The sequence below is a fragment of the Microtus pennsylvanicus genome, chromosome 12, assembly GCF_037038515.1.
Source record: "Microtus pennsylvanicus isolate mMicPen1 chromosome 12, mMicPen1.hap1, whole genome shotgun sequence".
NCBI classification, from domain to species: domain Eukaryota; kingdom Metazoa; phylum Chordata; class Mammalia; order Rodentia; family Cricetidae; genus Microtus; species Microtus pennsylvanicus.
The window spans coordinates 55,831,678-55,859,146 of NC_134590.1; the positions used below are offsets into that span (position 1 = coordinate 55,831,678).

General features: G+C 37.8%; 1 protein-coding gene across 3 annotated transcripts in view; it reads left to right on the forward strand.

Moving 5' to 3' along the window:
• The window catches only part of Rab28 (RAB28, member RAS oncogene family), a 77,845-nt gene that overhangs the window by 43,622 nt on the left and 6,754 nt on the right, over nt 1-27,469 (forward strand). For all 3 annotated transcript variants that reach the window (XM_075943687.1, XM_075943686.1, XM_075943688.1), the window contains exons 5-6: nt 24,045-24,148; nt 27,180-27,257. In XM_075943687.1, coding sequence (XP_075799802.1) covers nt 24,045-24,148; nt 27,180-27,257 — 182 coding nt within the window. The remainder of the gene's footprint in view (nt 1-24,044; nt 24,149-27,179; nt 27,258-27,469) is intronic.

A 27,469-nucleotide genomic window follows, 5' to 3' on the forward strand; every position in this document is an offset into this window, starting at 1 on the left:
CATTTCTCTCCCCATCTCCCCTTACCCCTATCCCATCCCACCCCCAAGATCCCAATTTTTGCTCCGCAATCTTGTCTACTTCCCATATCCAGGAGGATAACTATATGTTTTTCTTTGGGTTCACCTTCTTCTTTAGGATCAAAAATTATAGACTCAATGTCATTTATTTATGCCTAGAAACCAATTATGTGTGAGTACATCCCATGTTCATCTTTTTGGGTCTGGGACACCTCACTCAGGATAGTGTTTTCTATTTCCATCCATTTGCATGCAAAATTCGAGAAGTCATTGTTTTTTTACCGCTGAGTAGTACTCTAATGTGTGTATATTCCAAACTTACTTCATCCATTCTTCCATTGAAGGACATCTAGGTTGTTTCCAGGTTCTGGCTATTACAAATAATGCTGCTATGAACATAGTTGAACAAATGCTTTTGTAATATGATAGGGCATCTCTTGGGTATATTCCCAAGAGTGGTATTGCTGGGTCCTGGGGCAGGTTGATCCCGAATTTCCTGAGAAACCGCCACATTGATTTCCAAAGTGGTTGGACAACTTTGCATTCCCACCAGCAATGGATGAGGGTACCCCTTTCTCCACAACCTTTCCAGCAAAGGCTATCATTGGTGTTTTTGATTTTAGCCATTCTGACAGGTGTAAGATGATATCTCAAAGTTGTTTTGATTTGCATTTCCCTGATCGCTAAGGAGGTTGAGCATGACCTTAAGTGTCTTTTGGCCATTTGAACTTATTCTGTTGAGAATGCTCTGTTCAGTTCAGTGCCCCATTTTTTAATTGGGTTAATTAGCATTTTAAAGTCTAGTTTCTTGAGTTCTTTATATATTTTGGAGATCAGACCTTTGTCTGTTGCGGGGTTGGTGAAGATCTTCTCGCAGTCAGTGGGTTGTCTTTTTGTCTTAGTGACAGTGTCCTTTGCTTTACAGAAGCTTCTCAGTTTCAATAGGTCCCATTTATTCAATATTGCCCTTAATGTCTGTGCTGCTGGGGTTATACATAGGAAGCGATCTCCTGTGCCCATCTGTTGTAGGGTACTTCCCACTTTCTCTTCTGTCAGGTTCAGTGTGTTCAGACTGATATTGAGGTCTTTAATCCATTTGGACTTGAGTTTTGTGCATGGTGATAGATATGGGTCTATTTTCATTCTTCTACAGGTTGACATCCAGTTGTGCCAGCACCATTTGTTGAAGATGCTTTCTTCCATTGTATACTTTTAGCTCCTTTATCGAAAATGAGGTGTTGATAGGTTTTTGGGTTAAAATCCGGGTCTTCTATACGATTCCATTGGTCGACTTCTCTGTTTTTATGCCAATACCACGCTGTTTTCATTACTGTAGCTCTGTAATAGAGTTTCAATTCAGGGATGGTAATGCCTCCAGAAGATCCTTTATTGTATAAGATTGTTTAGGCTATCCTGGGTTTTTTGTTTTTCCATATAAAGTTGATTATTATCCTCTCAAGATTTGTGAAGAATTTTGATGGGACCTTGATGGGGATTGCATTGAATCTATAAATTGCCTTTGGTAGAATTGCCATTTTTACTATGTTGATCCTCCCAATCCAAGAGCAAGGGAGGTCCTTCCATTTTCTGATATCCTCTTCAATTTCTTTCTTCAATACCTTAAAGTTCTTGTCAAATAGATCTTTCACTTTCTTCGTTAAAGTTACCCCAAGATATTTTATGCTGTTTGTGGCTATCGTGAAAGGTGATGCTTCTCTGATTTCCCTCTCTGCTTCCATATCCTTTGTGTATAGGAGGGCAACTGAATTTTTGGAGTTGATTTTGTATCCTGCCACATTACTAAAGGTGTTTATCAGCTGTAAGAGTTCTTGGTGGAGTTTTTTGGGTCGCTTATGTACACTATAATATCATCTGCAAATAACGAAAGTTTAACTTCTTCCTTTCCAATTCGAAAGCATACAGGCTTTTGTAGTAAGATATAATGATTCTCTGAATTTCCTCTGTGTCTGTGGTTATGTCCCTCTTTTCATTTCTGATCTTATTAATTGCAAAAAAATTCCTAACATAAGGTATCCAGGAAATCTGAAACACTATGAAAAGAACAAACAGAACACTAATAGGAAAAGAAGAATTCCAGCTCAAGAACCAAGAAAACATATTTAACAAAATAATAAAAGAAAATGTTCCTGGTGGAAATGCAAGCTAGTACAGGCCCTTTGGATGTCAGTGTGGTGATTTCTCAGAAAATTAGGAAACAACCTTCCTCAAGACCCAGTAATACCACTTTTGGTTATATATCCAAAGGATGCTCAATCATGCCACCAGGACATGTTCTCAACTATTATTAAGCACACCCTCTTGTATACTGAGTATTAAAGTAATGGAATTCACTATGGTATTTCATACATAAATATTATGTTTTGTTTTTATTCATCCTTTTTTTCTAGTTAGTGCTTAGGAAAAAAAAACAAGGAAAGACTCTTTGAAGCCCTTGAAGGAAATCTTGACCCTGTCAACACCTTGACTTATGGGAACTATAACAGAGTAAGTTTCTGTTGTTTTGAGACAACAATTTGTATTACTTTGATATAACAGTTCTTGGAAGCCAACAATCTCCAGCTGAGAATAAGAATGCTTTGCTATCTCATGTGGATATTTTCAAATAGTATTTCCTTATGGGCAGCTTCCTAGTGCTTTCATAGTTGGGAATAGTGTTCTTCCAGAAACCCACTTTGAGACAGACTATCTCCCAATGGAAACTTGGATTGACCTTAAAGGCATTTCTTCCTGTGTCATCTTTCTCAGTGCTGGAATTACTTGTGTGTACTCTAGCATTTTTGGCCCATTTGAAAAAAATATTTATATGTATGAGTGTTCTGTACACTTGCATGGCAGAAGAGAGCATCATGTTCCATTATAGATGGTTGTGAGCCATCATGTCGTTGCTGGAAATTGAACTTGGAGCTCTGGAAGAGTAGCCAATATCTTTAACCACTAAGCCATCTAAGTCCCCAGCTTGCTTGCTTTTTTTCTCTTCTCTTCTCTTCTCTTCTCTTCTCTTCTCTTCTCTTCTCTTCTCTTCTCTTCTCTTCTCTTCTCGTCCCTTTTTTTTGAGACAGTGTTTCATTGTATAGCCTTGGCTGTCCTAGAACTCACTTTGTTGGTAGATCAGGCTGGCCTCAAACTCAGAGATCTGCTTTAGACCCGTTTTTTTTCTTCCCTGAGACAGGGTTTCTCTATGTTGCTTTGGTGCCTGTCTTGGAACTAGCTCTTATAGACTAGCCTGGCCTCAAACTGGCAGAGATCAGCCTGCCTCTGCCTCCCAAATGCTGGAACTAAAGGCGTGCATTACTACCACCCAGATCTTAGGCCCATTTTAAATGCATAGAGCATGTCTTAGAGATTCCTGACTTTATGCTAGAGTTTTGTTTCTAATTTTATGACCTTTAGCAACATCAACAATATTTTGCAGGTGGGATTTATTTATACATTGATATGTTTATTATTTATTTGTTATATATCCATTTATATAGTGCTGAGTTTCATGAAGGCAGTTTTTTCAAATGTATCATGTATTTTGACTATATTGATTACTATAACCTCTCCTTCCTTCTCCTTCTCTCCTCCTTCCTCTGTTCTTTCTTCACTTAGTTATTCAACTGCCTTCATCACAAGTACATTCATGTGAATATATGATCACACATATACAATCTGTGATCCACAAATGAGTGAAACATGTTATATTTTTTAAAAATATTTATTTATTTATACAATATTCTGTCTGTGTGTATGTCTGCAGGCCAGGAGAGGGCACCAGACCCCATTACAGATGGTTGTGAGCCACCATGTGGTTGCTGGGAATTGAACTCAGGACCTTTGGAAGAGCAGGCAATGCTCTTAACCGCTGAGCCATCTCTCCAGCCCGAAACATGTCATATTTATTTTATGAGGCAAGCTTATTTCATTGAATAAAAGTCTAGTAACGTTTTTGTATCATATTGGCTCGTAATTTGTATGACTTAATTTTAAAATCCTTGTTTTCTTTTAGCCTTTTAAATGGGTTGTTCATTTTTTTAATTAGCATTCTTGGTTTTATTTTCTCCTGTTATTTTTTATCTGACGTATGTCATAGTTTGTTTTCTGTCTTCCTTTGTCTTCTGTAGATCAACCTTTTTTTTTTTTTTAAATTTCTTGCTCCTGGAGACTTGAAATTTTCCTTTTAAAGTGTATTATTGTCTAACCCCCCTTTTTTGCTTACAATGCATTTCTTTTTTAATTTTATTTTTACTTTATTGATTCTTTGTGGATCTCACATCATGTTTTCCAATCCCATTTATTTCCCCATCTCCTTGAATCTACCCTCTGCCCTTGCCACCTACCCCCCAAATCAAAAACAAGTTTAAAAGAAAAACAAGAAACCTGTTGTTCTGTGTCATGGAGATCTTGCTGTTTTATATCTGTAGGTTCATAGATTTGGTGGAAGTTGGGGTGGGCCAACTCATAGCCATGGTTCTGGACCAGGGTGGTAGCTGGGTTGATCAGTTTGCTAGCTTCTCCTCATCATCACTACCTGAATAAGTTCTCCAGCACTGTCTTTGCTAGCTCACCCAATGCTGCCTACAGCAAAGAGCAGGGCTCATTCTTTTGCTCTCTGACCCTCAGATATGGATCTCCCATATCACATCACCAGGGGCAGCTCTAGTATTTTGCCCAGGCAAGGTGCAGGGTCCTCTCTCCTGATTACTATAGTGGGAATACAGTGTGTGTGTGTGTGTGTATGTGTGTATGCGTGTATACGCGTGCCTCCCTATGACTCCAGTCCAGAGGATACACTGCCCTATTCTTGCCTCTTCCAGGTCCCATACACATTTTGTACATCTAAACACATGCAGGTATGCACACATGCATGTAAAAATAATAAGGAAATCTTTAAAAAAGAAAGTGGAAAATGAGATATTAACTTTGATTACCATTCCTTCCACATTTTTGCTCTCATGCAATTTAAAGAATTTTAAAAAATGGCTTTGTGGGAGCCTACCCAGTTTGGATGTTCACCTTCCTAGATATGGATGGAGGGGGGAGGACCTAGGACTTACCACAGGGCAGGGAACCCTGACAGCTCTTTGGACTGGAGAGGGAGGGGGAAAGGAGTGGGTGGAGGGGGAGAAGGGTGGGAGGAGGGGGAGAAGGGTGAGAGGAGGGCGAGGGAAATGGGAGGCTGGGAGGAGGTGGAAACTTGTTTTTTTTCTCATTTTCTCAATAAAAAAAAGATTTAAAAAAATGCTTTGTAGTATGAAATTTAGTATGTTGTTTAGATTATGAGTATGATGAGTATGCAAGGTGTATCACATACCTTACACTGGGGGTTTTATTTGTTGGCATAAGTTGGGACATTGTTTTCCCCCATTATATGGTGACGCCATTTCTCTCTCTCTCTCTTTCACACACACACACACACACACACACACACACACACACACACACTTAAATGTAAATGATACTTGTATGCATGTTTTCAGAACTGATCATTTGGTATTGATTAACAATTGGTGTTCTCTTCCCTAGGGAAAACTATTTTTCCTACTCTTAGCATTCCTTCATTGCCTGTAGTTCTTTGCATAGGGTTGAGGCTTTGTACTCTTTCCAACTTCTCACTTGGCTATCCATTGTTGTTCTTGTTCAGCTAATATTTAGGCAGTCATGTTGGTATATGGATGTTGCTTCCAACATTACTAGGAGACAATCTCACAACACACTCCCTGATCTTCTGAAGACCCTCATAATCTCTTTTTGTAATGTTCCCTTAGCCTTAGGTATGAGAGTGTTTTGTAAATGTATCCATTGGGACAGGGTTCTACAACTGCACTTTGATTAGTTCATTGTTTTCTGTAATGGCTCTGTTGCAGACAGAAGATTCCTTGCTTTGAGGGGAGGTCCATAGTTAACTGGGTCTTTAAAATCTGTTGATGAGGCTTACCTCTGAACTTTTGATTTCCTGAGTTTTTCATCTCATGTTTTATTTCAGTTTGGTTTTTCATTGGTGATTTTATTTCTTTGTTCCTTATTCTTGATTGTTTTCACGATTTCAGCTTTTTGTTTGCATTTCCATGGTCTTCATTAACGCTTTTATTCACATCCTCTTTAAGGTTTGTGGTGGCTTGAATAAAAATGGTCCCCATATACTCTTATATTTTAATACTTGGTCACTAGGTGATGGAACTGTTTGGGACAGATTAGGAGGTGTGGCTTGCTAGAGTCGGTGTGTTATTGGTTGGGTATGGAGATTTCAAAAGCTCACACCATTCCCAATTAGCCCTTTTTGCCTCAGGGTTATGTCTCAGGATGTGAGCTCCCAGTTGCTGTTCCAGTCCATGTCTATCTGCTTGCAGCCATGCTCCTTACTAGTATGGGCATGGACAATAAATAACCCTTTGAAACTGTAGTCTCCAAATTACACTCTTTCTTCTATAAGTTGCCTTTGCCATGTTCTTATCACAGCAATAGGAAAGTAACTAAAACAGAAGTTGTTACCAGGAATTGTGGTATTGTTGTGACAGACCTGACCATGCTATATTTTGGATGAATGTGGAAAACATTGAGACTTTGAACTAAGAAAGCAGTTGGATGCTGTAAGTAGGGCTTAATAAGACATCCTAATAAGAGCTCTCAGCTATTGATTGCTCTAATGCCATGCCTGCTTGCTTGTTGCCATGTTGTTCCCCACCAGTACTGTCATGGTCTCTAACATTTTGAACTTATGAATCTTAGATTAAATTTTTTCTTTTATAAGTTTCCTTGGCCATGCTGTCCTATCATAGCAATAGAAATGTAACTAAGACAAGATCCTTGGACATATAATTGCTCTTTTCAAATCTTTATGCTTCAACTAAATTACTTTCCACAAGGTCTTTTATAATAAGATTGCTGACTTCTGCAGAAGGCATATTTTCTTATTTGTTCATGTTTTGTGCTTTTATCTAAGCATCTGGTGATATGATATTTATGTTGTTTCATGATGTAGGTACCTGGTCTTGCCTTGGTTGTTTGTACTGTCCTTTGGTTGATCTTTCCCAGTGTGGGTTCTAGGCAGGTGTGGTCTTTGTGAGGTCCATGGTAGAGAGCTGTTCTGAGGATTGGATGTGAGGCACAAAGGAATGGATATAGATCAAATGGAGTAGATGAAAAGGGCAGTTTGGGAAGAACTAAGGTAAGCCTGGGTCTGAACTGTGAAGCTGAGTTTCAAGAGGTTGAAGGTTGGCTGAGAGGAATATGTGTGGATTTTTAAAATAGAGAACAGGCAATACATGCTTATAAAGTCTAGGGAATATAGACATTAACTAAGAAAACAATTCACTCATAGTTTTGTTGCATAGAGCCAACTTGTTTTTAAAAATTTTTACCTGGTTTTATTGTTTCACGCAATGTTTTTAGCCCATCATCCTATTATCACCCTGTAGATTGATGGAGGAGGGTCATATGTCTATTGGTTTATAAAAAAACTGCCTTGGCCCTTTTGATAGGACAGCAGCTTAGATAGGCGGAGTAGACAGAACAGAATGCTGGGAGAAAGAAGCCAAGTCAGGCAGTCGCCATGATTCTCCCACCCAACACAGACGCAGATTAAGATCTTTCCTGGTAAGCCACACCTCGTGGTGCTACACAAATTATTAAATATGGGTTAATCAAGATGTGAGAATTAGCCAAAAAGAGGCTGGAACTAATGGGACAGGCAGTGTTTAAAAGAATACAGTTTCTGTGTAATTATTTCAGGGCATAAGCTAGCCAGGCAGCCGGGAGCCCGGACGGCAGGAATGCAGCCTGCCGCTCCTCACTACAGTAGATTTTTTTTTCCAAGACAGGGCTTCTCTGTGAAACTCTGGCTGTCCTGAAACTTGCTTTATAGACCAGATTGGCCTTGAACTCAGATCAACCTGCCTTTGCCTCCAAGTGCAGGTATTAAAGGTGTGTGCCACAGCCACTCACCTTATTATCATGTAGAGTTAGGAAATTATATTTGAAGAACTGTCCATAATTTTCATTGATTGAATTTTCTATAAATTACTTATTTGGGTCTTTATGAACTTCTGAATTAAAATGAGTTTTACACATCAGGCGATGAAAGGAGACAGAGACAGAGACCCACATTGGAGCACCGGACCCTCAGGAGCAGAAGGAGAGAGAGCACGAGCAAGGAACTCAGGACCGCGAGGGGTGCACCCACACACTGAGACAATGGGGATGTTCTATTGGGAACTCACCAAGGCCAGCTGGCCTGGGTCTGAAAAAGCCTGGGATAAAACCAGACTCGTTGAACATAGCGGACAATGAGGACTACTGAGAACTCAAGAACAATGGCAATGGATTTTATCCTACTGCACGTAGTGGCTTTGTGGGAGCCTAGGCAGTTTGGATGCTCACCTTACTAGACCTGGAAAGAAGTGGGTGGTCCTTGGACTTCCCACAGAGCAGGGAACCATGATTGCTCTTTGGGCTGACAAGGGAGGGGGACTTGATTAGGGGAGGGGGAGGGAAATGGGAGGCGGTGGCAGGGAAGAGACAGAAATCTTTAATAAATAAATAAATAAAAAAGGAAGAAAAATGAGTTTTACAGTGTTGAACTAAGAGTCATACTTCAGTGAGTATTGGATCTCAGTAAGTTGAGGAAGTGAGAAAATTGACAAGTTAGTGAAAAATTCTCATTGCTGTTAGTACCTGAGAAGCTATCATACTTATTTGTTCCCAGAATGCAGTCTTCCTCTATTCTTTGGATAGGAAATAATTAGAAAGAATGTGAATCAAAATTGATTACTTTCACTGTAATTGCTTCCCCATGAATTACAGCATTCACTATAAAATTTGTAAGTGCTATTCATGAATACTAATTGTATTCTTGACTTAATAGAAGCTTGTCAGCTTTTCTGAATATTTTTCTTGTACTAGTAAAAGATGTCTATTATATGACAATGTCAGAACACAGTTACACATTGAGAAAACTACTGACTGAAGAACTGTGGTTTTCAGAAGTTTTTTTAACTTCCTGTCTATCCCAAACAGGCTACAGCTTTCCTTTTTGGTGTAAACCCACATGTTTATTATTTCAGCTTCAGAGAGCATATTGCATTTATGAGCTAGACCACTGGGGTTTCTTGCTGAGAGAGGAGCATCGTGTGCTATATTTGAACCTATTTCTTAGAGTATGTAATTTCCTTGAAGACATCTCAGTAAGAAAAAGACTACTAATGTTAAGTCAGATATTCTTGAACTGAGATTTTTGGCCTTGTATGCCTGCCTTCTCAGTGAGAACAGTTAAAGTCTTTTAGCAAATGCTCTTTTCTTTTCAATAAGAGTTCAAATTGTCATTGTCAGCCAAAGATATTCTACATAAAACACTAACTTTTGAAAATGAATACTTGAATGTGGAGTTTACACAGTTCTTGATAGTGACTCTGACTCTGAAATACATATTTGTAATTATTTATAATTTGGGATGAGCCAAAACTATAAAGAGGCTAATTAGTTTTAAGAAAAATGTAATAGTATGGCATGTGTGTAAAAATGAGCAAAAAAGAAGTTGGTGTTATTAAAACATTGTCTTAATTAGGGTTTCTCTTGCTGTGAAGAGACACTATGACTATGGCAACTCTTATGAGGAAAACATTTAATTGGGGTTGCTTGCTTACAGTTTCAGAGGTTCAATCCCTTATCATCATGCAGGTAGACATAGTGCTGTCTACATTTTGATCAGAAGGCGACAGAGAATGGACTGTGACACTGAGCGAAGCTAAAGTAAAAGAAACCTTACAGCCTGCCCCTGCAGTGACACACATATAAGCCAACTTCAACAAGGCCATAGCTCCCAATAGTGCCACCCCTATGAGCGTATGGGGGTCAGTTACATTCAAACTAACACACGCATATTAAGTAAAATTGTACATTTTATTTTCTTAAAATATTTTACATTTATTTTATGTTCATGAATATTTTGATTACAAGTATGTTTGTATATCATGTGCATGTCTGGTGCCTGTGGAGGTCAGAAGAGGGTATTGTATTCTCTGGAACTGTAGTTCTGGACACTTGTGAGCCACCATATGGTACTGAGCATTGAACCTGGATTTTCTGTAAGAACAACACATGCTCTTAAGTGCAGAGTCATTTCTTTAGCTTCCTCCCATTTTGTTTTCTTAAGACAAAAAAAGGAATGTTTTTGATTTAAAACTGAACTCCTGAGTAAATTGGGAGCATGGGGATCTTGGGGGAGGGTTTAAGGGGAGGGGAGAGGCAGGGAGGGGAGCAGAGAAAAATGTAGAGCTCAATAAAAATAAAAAAAACAACTGAACACATCAAAGGTGGTTTGTATAATTTGCTTCTGTCTTTATACTAACTTCTCCACAATGTCATTTATATCCACAGAGTTATAATTTGATATGCTAATATATTGGAACTATGTAAAACTGAAGGTTTTGCAAAGGAGAATATTTTTTATGGCTTGAAATCAAATTGTCTGTTTCTTTAGCATATTCTCTTTTTTAAACATTAAAATTACTGGTCAATATTCTATATTTTCTATAAATTAATGAAAATTAATTTTGTACTTAGTCCTAGGTTCATTCAGGAATTATTTTTTCTTTTTCAAAATGATATTCTTTTGCTTGAATTTAGTTCTTCTGTAGACATTTTCACATACTATTAACTCTTGTTTTTAAAAAATTACTCCTTCACTCATTTTTTAATTTAGTCATTCATGAGTGCCTCATATATATATATCTATCATGATGGTAGGAGAGGCAGTACAACAGAACTACCTTAGAGTGATGTACTTGTACACACAGGGAAGATGTATAGGATGAGGAAACCTGCTGAATTTAGGAAGCAGGCTGGAGTGTAAGAGAAATTTACAACTTTCCCTCACAGTTAGAATGTGGGGCATAAGGCAGGAAGAGTTTGTATTTTGTTATGAGAACTATAGAAAACCACGAAAGGTTTTTGAGCAGAGGAATTCTTTGACAGGAGCATAAAACAAAGGTCAGTAAACTATGACCCATGGCCTCTTTTTTCTTTCTTCCTTTTCCTTTGCATCAAGTATCTTGATCCCATTTATTTCCCCATTCTCTCACAGCCGCCCTTTGCTCCTGTACTCCCATCCCCAAATAAAACAAAATTTAAGGGAAAAAATGAAAAAAAAAAGATCCCCCTAGGAAGGGGAAATAGACAAGATCTCCTGACAAAATTGGGAGCATTGGGGTGGAGGGAGAAAAAGAAGGTGGAAAGGGAGGAGGAGGGGAGAAAGGGAGCAGAGAGGAGAACTTGAGGGGACAGGATAGTCGAAATGGGGGAAGGACAGAGACAGAAATATTTGATATTTGATTGAGGGAACCATTATGGGGCTAGCAAGAATCCTGGCACTAGAGAAATTCCCAAGATCTCTTCAGTAAATTGGGAGTATGGGGACTTCCGTGGGAGGTTGAAAGGGGGAGGGGAGAGGCAGCGAGGGTAGCAGAGAAAATGGAGAGCTCAATAAAAATCAATTCCAAAAAAAAAAAAAAAGAGAGAAATTCCCAGGAATCCACAAGGATGACTCCAGCTAAGACCCTAAGCAGTAGTGGAGAGGGTGCCTGTACTGGCCTTGCCCTGTAGTCAGGTTGATGACTATCCTTAATGTCACCATAGAACCTTTAAACAGCAACTGATGGAAGGAGAGGCAGAGAGCAACAGCAGAGCACTGGCCTGAGCTTCCAAAGTCCTGTTGAAGAGTGGGAGGAGTGAGAATATGAGCAAAGAGGTCAAGACTATGATGAGTAAACCCACTGAGACAGTTTACCTGAGCTAATGGGAGCTCACCAACTTTGTCCAGACAGGGAAGGAACCAGCATGAGACCAAACTAGACCCTCTGAATGTGGGTGACAGTTGCATGGCTGGGGCAGACTGCAGGGCCACTGACAGTGGCACCAGGATTAGTCCCTGTTGCTTGTGCTGGCTTTTTGGAAATCATTCTTTTTGGGTGGATACTTAGCTCAGATACATACCTAGATATAGTAGGTAGGGCCTTGGTCCTTTTTCGGAGTAATGTGCCTTGTTCTGTCTGGGGCATGGATCGGGGAAAGTGGAGGGACTAGGAGAAGGGAAGGGAGTGGGAACTGGGATTGGTATGTACAATTACTAAATAAGAATAAAAATGAAAAAAGTTTTTGTAATAGTGACTTTCTCTTAGGATAATATGAAAAAGTTTTTTAGATTTTTTAAATTTATTATGTATGCAATGGTCTCCCTGCATGTGTGCCGTAATGCTAGACGAGGGTAGCAGATCTTATTATAGATGGTTGTGAGCCACCATGTGGTTGCTGGGAATTGAACTAATGACCTCTGGAAGAGTAGCCAATGCTCTTAGCCACTGAGCTATCTCTCCAGCCCCAAAAAGTTAGATCTTAGAACAATGTTATAATTTTAGCAACATTTTAATACAGTGAGCTATGTGTGGAGAATATGTAAAATATACATGTAGTTTATCTTTCTTTTAGGTTTTAAAGATTTATTTTATGTGTATTTCTGAATGTATATATATGTATATACACCACATGTCTGCAAGAATCCATGGAGTCCAGAAGAGGGATCAAATCTCTTAGAACTTGAATTATAATCAGTTGTGACTCACTCGGGATAGGTGCTGGGAACTGAACCTGGATTCTCTGTTGTAGTAGCAAGTGCACTTAACCACTGAGCCATCTCCCCAGCTCTTTATTTTTAATATGTTTATATGTGTGTGTGTCTGTATATGGATGTGTGCACTTTAGTTCAGGTGTCCATGGAGGACAGAGGCATTGACTATCACTGAAGAAGTTAAAGTTATGAATGAGCAACCCTTTATGTGTGCTAGAAACCAAAGTTGGGTCTTCCGCAAGAGCAATAAGCACTTGCAACAGTTGAGCCATCTGTGTAGCCTCTATGCCTGAAGCTTAAAGAATTATTACAAGATTAGAACATAGCTCATTGCCAGTATTGATCACGTACCTTTCTTACTTACTCATCACTACCCTTAAGTCCTATCCATTGCCCTGTCTTCCTCCTCCTCCTCCTCTTCCTCCTCCTCCTCCTCCTCCTCTTCCTCCTCCTCCTCCTCCTCCTCTTCCTCCTCCTCCTTCTTCTCCTCCTCCTTCTACTTCTCCTCCTCCTTCTCCTCCTCCTTCTTCCTTCTTTCTTCTTCTTTTTTGTTCTTCTTGTTCTTGTTCTTCTTGTTCTCCTCCTCCTCTTTTTCCTCCTCCTCCTCCTTCCTTATCCTTCCTTCTCGTTCTTCTTCTCATTCTTGTTCTTTTTGTTGTTCTTGTTCTCCTCTTTCCTTCTTTCTTCTTCTTTCTTCGTGTTCTAGTTCTTCATCTTGTTCTTTCTCTTGTTCTTCTTCATCTTCCTCCTCTTCCTCCTCCTCCTCCTTTTATTTTTTTTTTCTTTTTCGTTTGGTTTGGTTTTTCGAGACAGGTTTTCTCTGTATCTTTGGAGCCTGTACTGGAACTAGCTCTTGTAGACCAGGCTGGCCTCAAACTCACAGAGATCCGCCTGCCTCTGCCTCCCAAGTGCTGGGATTAAAGGTGTGCACCCCTACCACTCAACTTCTTTTTTATTTTTTCCTTTATCACCCATCTATTATTTACCCAAATTAATTAGTTTTGCCATTTCAAAATTTCTTATAAATTGAATTCTGTTGGGCCTTACCACATGTTTCAGATTTATTCATATTGTGAAGAACACTTCATGAATTTTGAGACATCTATAGCATTTCTATAAAATGAAAAGATCAATACACTTTTAGACACAGTGTTTTTTACTTTTTAAAATGATGTTTAGTCTTTGAAAGTAAGGTAAAATTCTTGGCTTAACCCATCTGACCTTGAGCTTGTTTTGGTGGGGACCGTTTTAATTTTGCTTCTGTTTCACTGGGTGCTAAGATTTGTTTAAATTGCTTACTGGTCTTAATTTAATTTTGGTAAGTGGTATACAGCAAAACAATTATCCCTTTCTTTGAGATTTTCTAATTTGGTAGACTATAGGTATTCAAAACATGTCCTTATGATTCACTGGATTTTCCAAGTGTGTGTTACTATGTCTCGCCTCGCACTCTTAATTTTGTTAAATTGGATGGTCCCTCTCTAACTTTTAATTAATTTAGATAAGGATTTAGCAATGGTTTTCTCAAAGTACCAATTCCTTGTTTCATTGGTTCTTTTTTTAATTTCTCTTTTATTGATTTTAACCATAAGTTTGATTATTCTTGCCATTTACTGCTTTTAGGTATGAATTATTCTTTTTGTCCCAGAGCTTTCAGGTATGCTGTTAAGTTACTAGTATGAAATTTCTCCAATTTCTTATATAGGCATTTAGTGCTATGAACTTGACTATTAGAACTGTCTTCATTGTATCCTATAAGTTTAGGTATGCTGTGTATTCATTTTCATTTAGTTCTAGAATTTCTGTATTGACCTGTTTTTTATGTAACAGTGAGAAGTTCTTCAATATCCCATGAATTTGTATGCGTTCCATTGTTTCTGTTGCTGATATCTAGCTTTATTTAATCCCTGTTGGTCTGATAGGATGAAAGGAGATATTTCAGTTTTATTGTTGAGATTTGCTTTATATCCAAGGGTTTGGTCAGTTGGGGGAATGTTCCATGAAGTGCAGAGAAGGGTATTTTTGTGTTTGAGTGAAATGTTCTGTTCATGTTAGGTTTGTTTGGTTTATAAATGTCAGTTAGCCTCAGCATTTCTCTGTGCAGTTTTTGTCTGGGTGAACTGTCTGTTGGTGAGAATGAGGTATTGAAGTCTCCTACTATTAGTGTGAGGGTCAATATATGATTTAAGCTGTAGTAATGTTTCTTTTACAATCTTGTAGCCCTTGTGTTTGGGGCATAGATGTTAAGAATTGTCATGTCCTTTCATAGACTATTGATGAGTGTATAATGCCCTTTCTATCTTTTATGATTAGCTTTGGTTTGAAGTCCATTTTGTCAGATATTAAAATAGCTACACCAGCTTGCTTCTTAGGTCCATTTGCTTCGAATATCTTTTTCCATCCTTTTACCCTTGCCTGGTGTCTGTCCTTGATATCGAGGTGTGTTTCTTGAATGTAGCAGAAGGATAGATTTTAGTTTTGTATCTGTTCTGTTAGGCTGTCTTTTTATTGGGGAATTGAGACCATTGATATTGAGAGGTATCAGTGAACAGTGTTTGTTGATTTCTATTATTTTGTTGTTCTTATTGTTGTTGTTCATGTGTGTGCATGTATTTTCTCTCTTTTGATTTGTTGGTCTGGGATTATTTATTGCCTATGTTTTCTTGGGTATGGTTAACTTCTTTAGGTTGGGATTTTCCTTTTAGAGCCTTTTGTAGTGTTGAATTTGTAGATAGATACCGCTTGAATTTGGTTTATCATGGAATGCTTTATTTTCTCCTTCTATGGGTGATTGAAAGTTTTGCTGGGTATAGGTGTCTGTGTTGACATCTGTGTTCTCTTATGTATAATATCTTTTTAGGCTTTTCTGGCTTTTAGAGTCTCCATTGGGAAGTCAAGTTTAATCTGAATAGGTTTGTCTTTATGTGTTAGTTGGTCTTTTTCCCTTGCAGCTTTTAGTATTCTTTATTTCTTCTGTCTTTTTAGTGTCTTGATTGTTATGTGCTGAAAGAAAGTTCTTTTCTGGTCCAGTCTGTTTGTGTTCTATATGCTTTCTTGTACCTAAATATATATATATCCCTCTTTAATTTAGGAAAATATTCTACGGCTGTCTTGAAAATGTTTTCTGTGTTTTTGATCTGGGTTTCTTCACTTTCCTGTTTTCCTATTCTTATTTCCTCTTATTCTTATTAGTCTTTTCATAGCGTTTCAGATTTCCTGAATGTTTTAGGCAGGATTCTTTTAGATTCCACATTTTCTTTGACCGTGGTTTACATTTCTTTTGGTATGTTATAAATGCAAGAGATTCTCTCTTCCATTTCTTATATTCTGTTAGTGAGGCTTGCTTCTGAGGTTTATATTGGAGCTCCTAAATTTTTCACTTCCAGTTTTCCAGTTTGGGTTTTCTCTTTCCACTTAATCTCTTGAACTTTCTATTCATTTCCTTTCACTATTTGTTTGTATTTTCATAGATTTCTTTAAGGGATTTATTCATTACCTTTTTAAGGACCTCTGTCATAGTCATAAAGTCAGTCTTTTGAGTTTCAGCTATGTTGCAGTACCCAAAGAAACTACAGTGGTAGGGTTGCTGGGTCTCTTTGGAGATATATTTTTTTTTGTATTATATTGATTGTACTTTTAAGCTGGCATCTATCTAGGTTTGAGAATACTGGAATTTTAGAAATTTGTTGGATGGGTATTTTGTTTCTTGTTTCTTTGTTGCCTTTGTAGTTCTTAGTAGAGTGTAGTAGGTATGTGTTACCTGGTAGAAATTCTGGGACCCTGTTATGTGTGGCCACTGGGGATTCCTTGGTAAAATATGTCTAAGTATTGGGAACTGATACTTAGTAATGGGGATGGGCTGGTGGATACCAAGGAGGCCCACAGGAGGGAGAAAAACAGGATATTCCTCTAGGATCTGCTTAGTCCCCTGGGAATCATGGCAGAGAGTAAGGAGAGGCCAAATGACTTGGGGTTGTGACTCAGGGATTGGATATGGAGAGAAGGGAAAGTGAAGATCTGAAGCTTGATTACCTGCTTCACCTGCCTACTTGCTTCTCTGGCAGGCCTGGTGGCATGTTTCTGGGGACTACCTGCTGAATTCAAAGGCAGCAATAATGCAATGAGTGAGTGTAATGGAGGTTGTAAAATCCCTATGTAATCTTTGATGATAGGGCTCAGAGAGGAAAGGGAGACCTCAGCAGGTGTTCTACTGCCATACTGGGGTGAGGTACGGGGTTGAACGGGGGGGGGGGGGGGGTCAAAGGGAGGCTATGGCAGGTGATCTGCTACAGAAGTGGGAATGAGACTGGGGGATTGGATGTAGAAGAATCAAGGGAGAGGTGAAGATGTGCAGTTGGCCTACCTCTTTCCCAGGCTGAGCTGGACTTCAGGTTCCCAGGGAATTCCTGTTGAATTTGAGGGCTGGAATAAAACAATGATTATGGGGCACAAAAGTTTGGAAGAAGATCTGTGATCCACTGGAAATGGAGGCAGGGTGGGGAATAGGTAGGCTGCAGCAGGTTGTCTGCTACAGAGCGGGTGGGGGTAAGACTTTGGGATTGGATTTGGAGGAATGGAGGGATAGGTGAAGATCTGCAGTTAGTCTGTCTGCTTCCCTGGTTGGAGTGGCCTACAGGTTCCTAGGGAATCTTTTTCCCTTATTTTAATAACCTAAAAGCTTCTTTTACCCAATCAATAATTTGAGTGGTTATTGTATTTGAAAATTCTTTTATTTACTTGTTTATTTTGTTTTCAGCTTTATATGACAAGAACTCAATAAGCATGGTGGAAATACTAATGACCTTGTTATTGAAAGAATATTGAACTTTATGAAATCGTAGTTTTTGTTTTTCAATCATGAACAATCTGAAATGGAGATTCTAATCTGAAGAGAATGCTTACAACAAATATGGGAAGTATTGTCATTATAGGATGTACTTAAACTAGTGGGTAAACAGGTCAGTGGAAACAGGCAAGAAGAGACATTTCAGTAAAAAAGCTAGTGAGAAGGAAAAAAATGTTAAATTGCCTTCCCATCTTTAAACTGATACTAGAAACTAAAGTAGCTTCTTGGATGCTTTATTCTGTTTCTGTGTTCTGTTTTATTCCTGTGTGGAACTCAGTAATATTCAAGACTGTTACTTTGGTAAGAAGGTTAGTAAAGAAGCTGCAAATTTAAAGTCAAGTTTTTTTTTTTATTTTCTTGAGTTAACAATTCTTCTAATATGGCATGATTTACTATGGCATCATAGAAAGACAGCATTAGAGAGTATGCATGGCAGGGTAAAATTAAACACATGCTCACAATCAAATTAATGTATCTCATCTGTCTTCAACTAATAACAATCTGTCATGTTATCTATCTGAGTAGGGGCATAAACAGTTTATTTTGTGTTTGGAGTAACTTCCTGGAGGTAGTTAATGTGACAAGTAGTTTGTTTGAATTGAGTATAACCAGATCAACACTCTAGATGTTTCCTTGATAACCTAAAAATTACTGTTAAAATCTGTACAAGTGCTGTATTTATATTTTGCTTTTACTTCTTTAAGTTTAGTTGTGGTAACTTTTAGACTCATTTCACAGAGAATATTCTGTTGCTGCAGTTATATGTAGAATGAGGAGCAAAAACAGTTGATATTTTGAATAGTCTTTGTCAGGGACTGGATATTAATAGTGTAATTATTTAGCATCATAGAGCACTTTCCCTTGTTTCAAAGCATGAAATAACTGATTTGAGTGAAAAAGTTATATTAATTATTATTATGATAGGACACTAGAAAAGAAGTACATGGCAAATAAAAATGCTGCCAAGTTTAAGACCAGGATAAAAAAATAAAAATTTATTGCAAACTGTTTTCAGACTTTAAAATTGTACATCATTTAATCTTATAAGCAGTTCTGATTATATTTTGTATATCTAGGTTTTAAAAATCTGTTATATTGAATACTCTGGTCTTTGGCTATAATGGTCAGTATAAGGTAGTTACTGTGGAAATCATGAATAAGGTGAATGAAATAAAGTTTTCTTCCACCTTCCTAATGTGCTTGACTAATTTTATTTTTTATTTATTTATTTTTTTTATTTTTATTGAGCTCTACATTTTTCTCTGCTTCCCTCTCTTCCTCTCCCCTCCCCTTCAGCCTTCTCCCAAGATCTCCATGCTCCCAATTTACTAAAGAGATCTTGTCTTTTTCTACTTCCCTTGTAGATTAAATCTATGTAAGTCCCTCATAGGGTCGTCATTGTTGTCTAGGTTCTCTGGGATTGTGAATTGTAGGCTACTTTCCTTTGCTTTATGTCTAAAAGCCAGTTCTGAGTGAGTACATATTAAATTTGTCTTTCTGGGTCTGGTGTCTGGGCTACCTCACTCAAAAATATGTTTTCTAGCTCCATCCATTTGTTGGCAAAATTCAAGATGTCATTATTTTTTCTGCTGTGTAGTACTCCATTGTGTAAATGTACCACATTTCCCTTATCCATTCTTTGGTCAAGGGGCATTTAGGTTGTTTCCAGGTTCTGACTATGACAAACAATACTGCTATGAACATAGTTGAGCACATGTCTTTGTGGCACAACTGAGCATCCTTTGGATATATACCCAAAAGTGGTATTCCTGGGTCTTTTCCTAATTTTCTAAGAAATTGCCACACTGATATCCAAAGGGCCTGTACTAGCTTGCATTTCCACCAGCAATGCAGGAGTGTTCCCTTTACCCCACAACATCTCCAGCATAAGTTGTTATCAGTGTTTTTAATTTTGGCCATTTTTGCAGGTGTAAGATGGAATCTCAGAGTTGTCTTGATTTGCATCTCTCTGATGACTAAGGATGTTGAATATTTCCTTAAGTGTCTTTCAGCTATTTTAGATTTCTCTGTTGAGAGTTCTCTGTTTAGGTCTGTACTCCCCCCCCTTTTTTTATTGGGTTATTTGTTCTTTTGATGACCAATCTTGAGTTCTTTGTATAATTTGGAGATCAGACCTCTGTCTGATGTGGGGTTAGTGAAGATATTTTCCCATTCAGTAGGCTGTCATTTTGTCTTGTTGACCGTGTCCTTTGATTTATAGAAACTTTTCAGTTTCAAGAGGTTCCATTTATTGCTTCTCTCAGTGTCTGTGCTGCTGGAGTTATATTTAGGAAGTGGTTTCATGTGCCAGTATATTCAAGCATACTTCCCACTTTCTCTTCTATGAGGGTCGGTGTGATTGGTTTTATGTTGAGGTCTTTGATCCATTTGGACCTGAGTTTTGTGCATAGTAATAGATATGGGTCTATTTTCATTTCTCTACATGTTGATATCCAGTTATGCCAGCACCATTTGTTAAATGTTTTCTTTTCTCCATTTGATATTTTTTGCTTCTTTGTCAAAAATCAGGTATTTGAAGGTGTGTGGATTAATATCCAGGCCTTCGATTCAGTTCCATTGGTCTTCCAGGACAGGCTCCAAAGCTACAGAGAAACCTTGTCTTGAAAAACAAAACAAAAAAAAAAAAACAAAAAAAAAAAGAAAGAAAGAAAAGAAAAAAGAAAGAAAGAAAAAATTTAAAGGTGCTGGTAACAATCATTTATGTATACAACATGGTAGCAGAACAATTTAATGTTTATGAGATTGTGACATTTTTAACATGTACAATTTTCTTCTGAATCCTTTATGAATTTAAAAACAACACTGAGGTGGCCAGTGGAAGTGCTTGGAATTAAACAGGAACATTTGAAGGTTTTCTGATATATTTTACCCACAGGGATTGGATTTGTGTTCCTAAATATGTAAGCACAGCCTGGTCAGTCTGTATAATGTTACTTGTTTGTGTATTTCAGGGATAAAGTTTGATGTTTTAAGATAGGGTTTTACTATGAAGCCCTGGCTGTCCTGGAACTCACTCTGTAGACCGGGCTGACCTCAAACTCAAAGAACCTCCTGCGCCTGGCTCCTAATTCCTGGAAGTAAAGGCTTATGCCACCGTGCCTGGCAACAGTATGTTTTTTTTACTGTCACATTTCACTTCCTGTCCAGGGAAGAACTATGGTTACATTCGGTCCAGATTTCCTTTACATTTACTTTAATATAAACAATTAGGAAATTAATATAAAAATTAGTAATTCTTTAAAAAAAGATTTACTTCTGTTTTTATTTATGTGCATGTGTTTCTTTATGTATGCCATGTATGTATTGGTATCTGCGGCGATCCCTTGTAGATGGGGTCATACGCAATTTTGATCTGCAGTGTGGATGCTAGGAACTGAACTAGATCTTCTAGAAGAGCAGCAAGTTCAATTAACTGATGAGCCATCTCTCTAGCCTGGGAACAGTTATTGCTTAAGTAAGATGGCTTCTTGTATGTGATCTCATCATCTTTCTTGGTCAGTAAAGTTCAACAGTAGAGATCGTCTGTTCAGATATAAAAAATTTTGCTGTAACTGGAATTATACAGTATTATTCTATTGATGACTGGCATGTTTCAAGTAGCCTGAAAATTACATGTTGTAAACTGAGACAGGACATTACTAAGAAAGAGAATTACAGATCAATCTAGGCAGTTTGGATGCTCACCTTACTAGACCTGGATAGAGGTGGGCAGTCCTTGGGCTTCCCACAGGTCAGGGAACCCTGATTGCTCTCGAGCTGATGAGGGAGGGGGACTTGATTGGGGGAGGGGGAGGGAAATGCGAGGCGGTGGCGGGGAGGAGGCAGAAATCCTTAATAAATAAATTAATTAATTAAAGAAAAAAGGAAGTGCATTGTGATGTACATTGTGGTATGAGCAAGATGCTCATATCATGGTTGATAGGAAGCAGTAAAGAAGACAAGAAGGGGCTGGGGAGTCATATCCGCTGTAAATGTTGTGGTTGCACAAGTTTGCATTCCCACTAGCAATGGATGAGTGTACCCCTTACTCCACAACCTCCAGCAAAAAAGACTTTACCCCCCCTTTTAAAGCATTAACTTTATTTTATGACTTTTTAATACTCCTTTTCTTCTCTCTCCCAAGCCTACATATGTCTATCTAACACTATGACCCATGTAGAGGTCTTTTATGTCTGAATCTGTCTTATTGCATTGTCTTTAATTCTCTACTGTCTTGAAGAACTTTTAAAATTTTAAGCAACTTGGTTCCAGCTGCTCTGGATGTTGGCTCCACCTCTCTCCGATTTCAAAATGGTGGATGTACCATTTCTGCTAGCTCTGGGGCCACCAGGTAGGAGCCACATTCAGCACTTTAACTCTTGAGACTGAGCCTTTTATCTGAGTTACAGCCAAATCTGCCATGCACAGCACTGCGCAGCCTGGCCTATTGTAAATCTGTAATTCTTTACTATCCAGGAGCACTTCTTAAAATGCTAAGCGTTTCTTAAAAACTTTAGCTTGCACCATGTAGGGGTAATATGGTAATGCCTGTTTCCTGCCCATTCTAAACCTTAACTGTGCTGTTATTATGATAATTACGATAGTTCCTGCCTGAGTTCAGCACAGTTCAGCATGGTGGAGCCATTTGGTGCCCCTGAGCCATGCGCAGTTCTAGGCACACAGCAGTCCACATTGCCATCAAGAAGTAGCACTTTACTCACAAAACCCCATTCAAAAGCTCTGTCTCCCACAGGAGCCAGAGATCGCACTGGCAGCACAGCCCAGAAACTGGTATTTCAAAACTGCCACTTTGTAGTAGACTTGATCCCACTGCCTACCCAGGCAGGGAGTGCCAGCCAGGCCCCGAATGGGCATAGAATAGCATCGCAATTAATAAATCTTACAACAGATCATAATGGGAAAACAGCTGTTGGTAGTTCTTGAACTAGTGCTATCTTTTCTGAATTGTATTTTTATCCTAGTCAAAAGTAGCCAATTCATTTTTAACTATGTTGAGAACATACAGCAGTTTTTCTTTATTTTTCTGCAGAGTGCCATTTCCCTTGCTTTCAACATTGAAAGAGAATCTTGTAAATACCAAAAGTTGTCCTGTTCAAACTATCTCCCCTTTAGTCTAAATAAAAAAAAACCTACCACACTGCATAATTAGTTTTAATACCTCATGTGATGGTTAATCTTGATTGTCATCTTGAGGGGAATCTAGAAACACATAGGAGACAAGCTCCTAGACATGCCTATGAAGGATTATTTAGATTAGGCTGATTGAAGTGCCCACTGCAATGACACCATCCGATGGGCTAGAGTCTTGGACTGAATAAAAGGGAGAAAGAAAGACAAGATTCATTACTTTATACATGAGTACTGTATTTACATCATTTTCTTACTCCACCTCCTCCCAGCACGCCCTTTCCTCAAATTCATGTGTTCTTATTCTTTAGTTATTATCGTTACACATTGCTTTAAAGCCCAGGAAGTATATCTTGCTCATTATTCTCAAAGTGGATACTTAGTGATTTATAATCAGGTGCATCTTGAAAGTAAACTGGTTGTGAATATATTAATATAACTATGGAATATAAAATATTTCTGAGTTGTTCTAATTATTAAATTATCCTATAAGTAATTAAACTATTTCTAGCCCTTACATTTGTTTTCTCTCTCTTTCTTTTATTGATTTTTATTGAGCTCTACATTTTTCTCTGCTCCCCTCCGTGCCTCTCCCTTCCCCCTTCAACCCTCCCCCAAGGTCCGCATGCTTCCAATTTACTCTGGAGATCTTGTCTTTTTCTACTTTCTACTTCCCATGTAGATTAAATCTATGTAAGTCTCTCTTAGTGTCCTCATTGTTGTCTAATTTCTCTGGAATTGTGGTTTGTAGGCTGGTTTTCTTTGCTTTATGTTTAAAAACCACCTAAGAGTGAGTACATGTGATAATTGTCTTTCTGTGTCTGGGTTACCTCACTCAAAATAATGTTTTCTAGCTCCACCCATTTTCATGCAATATTCAAGATGCCATTATTTTTTTCTGCTGTGTAGTACTCCAGTGTACAAATGTACCACATTTTTCTTATCCATTCTTTGGTCTAGGGGCATTTAGGTTTTTTCCAGGTTCTGGCTATGACAAACAAAGCTGCTATGGACATAGCTGAGCACATGTTAGCCCTTACATTTGTACATCCTAACTTCACCTCATAACTGTGCTTTAATGCACTACATTGAGCAGGTGTGTTTTGAACTTTGTCATAGTGTGTGAATTTATATAGGTGATGCTATAGTAGTAGTAACATCACATAATTTTAAGCATATTGCCAACCTTTGTTCACTCCTCATTGGCTGATTCTGAAAGAATACCATATGAAATTGGTATATTTATTATTCACAGTTCATCAGTGTGGAAACTGAGGCATAAAGAAGTTAAAACATTGCCTAGGATTACACAGTGGGAAAAATATTGGGAAGTAAGTCAAATTTAAACATGTTAAAAATACTTTTATTAATTCTAATATTGATTTTTGTTCTATCTTTAACTTTTTTTTCTAGTTGACTTGGAGCATATGCGAACAGTAAAACCTGATAAACACTTACGATTTTGCCAGGAAAATGGTTTTAGTAGCCACTTCGTTTCAGCCAAGACAGGAGACTCTGTAAGTAAAACGGTAGAGTGTGTTGTAAGTGATGCTTTGTCTTCAGTTGTTCCTGGGAGTACACTTCTGATTCCTAATAAGAAATACTGGATGTGTTCTGAAGGAAGACATAAATAAATTAGATGAGAATGCTTATTTTGGATAGATTAATTTTATAGTTGATTTAGTAAGAATTATAAAGTACCCAAGTCACCCATAACCCGGCCTCCAGAGACATGCATTCAGAGTCCAAGAGGATTCTTTAGTGTTTTTCCTCTGAAGGTCTCACTGTCATTACTGCTGCTTCCTGTATGATAGGTATTGCATTATCCTGATTATCTCTATTGTGTAGGTGTATCATTTAAAGCTCATGTCACAGGTCTTAGTCTACATAGATATTATGTGGTAGAGATACGGTTTGTGAGCCCAAGTAGTGATATTCCAGGCCCACTATTTTAACCATATCAAATGTTCACTTAACATTCAGATCTTTATCTAGAAATAGTTTTATAGTTGTTTCTTTTATTTATTATTTTTATCTGTAAAAAACTTCCCATGTCATTTAGTATTATAAAGTAAATTTAGTCATTATTAAATGTTCAAAATATATCTAATCATGCCCTATTGTTGGACATGTAGGGTTTTCTTTTCTAAGTTTCAAGCATGAGTTTTATTAGGAAATTTTGATAATACATTTTGATGCTTTTTTTCCTCCTTCCTTCCTTCCTTCCTTCCTTCCTTCCTTCCTTCCTTCCTTCCTTCTTTCCTTCCTTCCTTCCTTCCTTCCTTCCTTCCTTCAAGTTTTTTTGAGACAGGGTTTCTCTGTGTAGCTTTGGTGGCTGTCCTGGAATTCGCTCTGTAGACCAGGCTGACCTCAAACTAACAGAGATCCACCTGCCTCTGCCTCTTGAGTGCGGGAATTAAAGGCATGCACCACCACTGCCTGGTGCTTTATTTTCTTTAGACTCTTTGACAGGGGATTGAAGCATGTTATTAGATGCTTACCAGAAAGACTAAATTAACCTATTCTACAGAGTAATTCTATTCTACAGAGTTTCCTAATATTATAAGATTGCTATGTAAACCCTTGTAATACTAAGAATTTAATTGTTCTTAAACCTTTGCTAACGTTGTAGATCAGTACAAATAAGAATACAACAATAACAACAATATAAACCTCACTAATTTTGAATTTCTTCAATGAGTGTTTAGGTTGAAATTTATAAAATTTTATTAGCTATCCACTTTCTACTTAATAGCATGTATTTTTCATTGGTTTAAAAATACTATTTCCATATTTCATATTATAGATAAGAACAGATTGTTACATGTCTTGCAAATATTTATCACTGTCCAGTTTTTTTTTCCTGAGACAGGGTTTCTTTATGTAGCTTTGTCTGTCCTCAAATTTGCTCTGTAGATCAGACAGGCCTTAAACTCAGAGATCACTTGCCTTTTCCTCCCAAGTGCTGGGATAAAGACCTGAGTCAACACACTTGACTGCTGTCCAGGTTTTGTTTGAATTAGTTTTTTCTTTTTCTTTCTTTTGGTGCTGGGACTCAAATCCAGGGCCTTGTGTATGGCTGTTGATTAAAAAAATTGTTTAAGTATTTATTTATTTTTAATTAATGTGTATATGTATGCCTGTGTGAGTCTTTTTATGTGTCCCACATGTGTGCAGGACTCCATGGAAACTAGAAGAGGATATAGGATCCACTAGAACTGGAATTAACCCGTAGTTATAAGCTGCCATGTAGGTGTTGGGAAATAACCCTAGGTCCTCGGATGGAGCAATATTTTCTCTTAACTTCTGATCCATCTCTCCACTTCCCTAGAAATAATTAAGTTAGTAAAGTTGGGACTTATATTCAGTAAGTGATCCTGAGATGAATTGGGGTAGGAACCTGGTAGGACAGTTACAGAGCAAAGGTAAGTTACATAGCAGAAATGGTCATGCCTCAATCCCCCGAGATTGTAGAGGACCTGGAAAAAGCCAACCACTTCTGAACCACTGTTTATAGAAATGTTCATAATGTATAGCTGTAATGGACTTTATCACTCCTTTACCCCAGACTGATAAAATACAGTAAATAGTACCAAGTTGTTTTACTTAAGGAATAATGGAGAGTTTTGACATTGATAAGAGAACCAAAAGTGTTAATGGTTTGGAGAGAAAGACCTGTTAAAACAGACTAGAGCCAGCTCAAGAGAACAGCATAGAACTTACAGTCAAACACCAGTACAATAAAGTATACATGAATTTACTTTCATTTTCTTCAGGAATTGTAGAATTTTATAATGCTTTTAGATGTGTTGGCATGTTTTTTACATTTGTCATTGTAATTAATACGTTAAATCCTTAAACATGGGGCTGGAGAGATGGCTCAGCTGTTAAGAACACTTGCTGCTCTTGCAGAGGACCTAGGTTTGGTTCCCAGCATCCACATGGTGCCTTTTAACTACCTATAAACTTCATTTCTAGGGAATCTTACAACTGCTTCTGACTTCTAGAGGTACCAGGTACACATATACTAGGTACCTCTAGAAGTCAGAAGCAGTTGTAAGATTCCCTAGAAATGTATATATACACACATGCAGACAGAATACTCAAACACATAAAATAAGAATAAATCATTAAAAATTCTTTAAGAATGTTTTTAGCCCGGGCAGTGGTGGCGCACGCCTTTAATCCCAGCACTCGGGAGGCAGAGGCAGGCGGATCTCTGTGAGTTCGAGGCCAGCCTGGTCTACAAGAGCTAGTTCCAGGACAGGAATCAAAAGCTACGGAGAAACCCTGTCTCGGAAATCCAAAAAAAAAAAAAAAAAAAGAATGTTTTTAGTAGTTGCAGGTTTAGAATAATTCAGTGGACTACTTGGGTCTTCAAATTGTGGTTTAGTCCTTTAAAAATTATTTCATTTATGTGTTACCATATATGACATATGGGCCATTTTTGAAGTACTTGTTGTTTATTCTTTTGTAGAAAGTTCAGTGTATTTGAAGGTAACTGAAGCATGCCTGCTTTAAATCATTTAAACCTATTTTGTTACGTAGGTCTTCCTGTGTTTTCAGAAAATTGCTGCAGAAATCCTGGGAATCAAATTAAACAAAGCAGAAATAGAACAGTCACAGGTGATTATCTTAAAATTTATATTTTATTTTAAAAAGTAACAAATTTCTTGTGACATTAATTTTTATGCCTCAATTCTTTCCCATTTATTTTATGTATAAATCACTAAAACCTTGGAAACAGATTATATGTATAATGACTGTTTATTGTAAAACTTGAAAAAATAATTTTTATAAAATGATGATATTCATGTAATTTTTGTCCCATTTGGTGG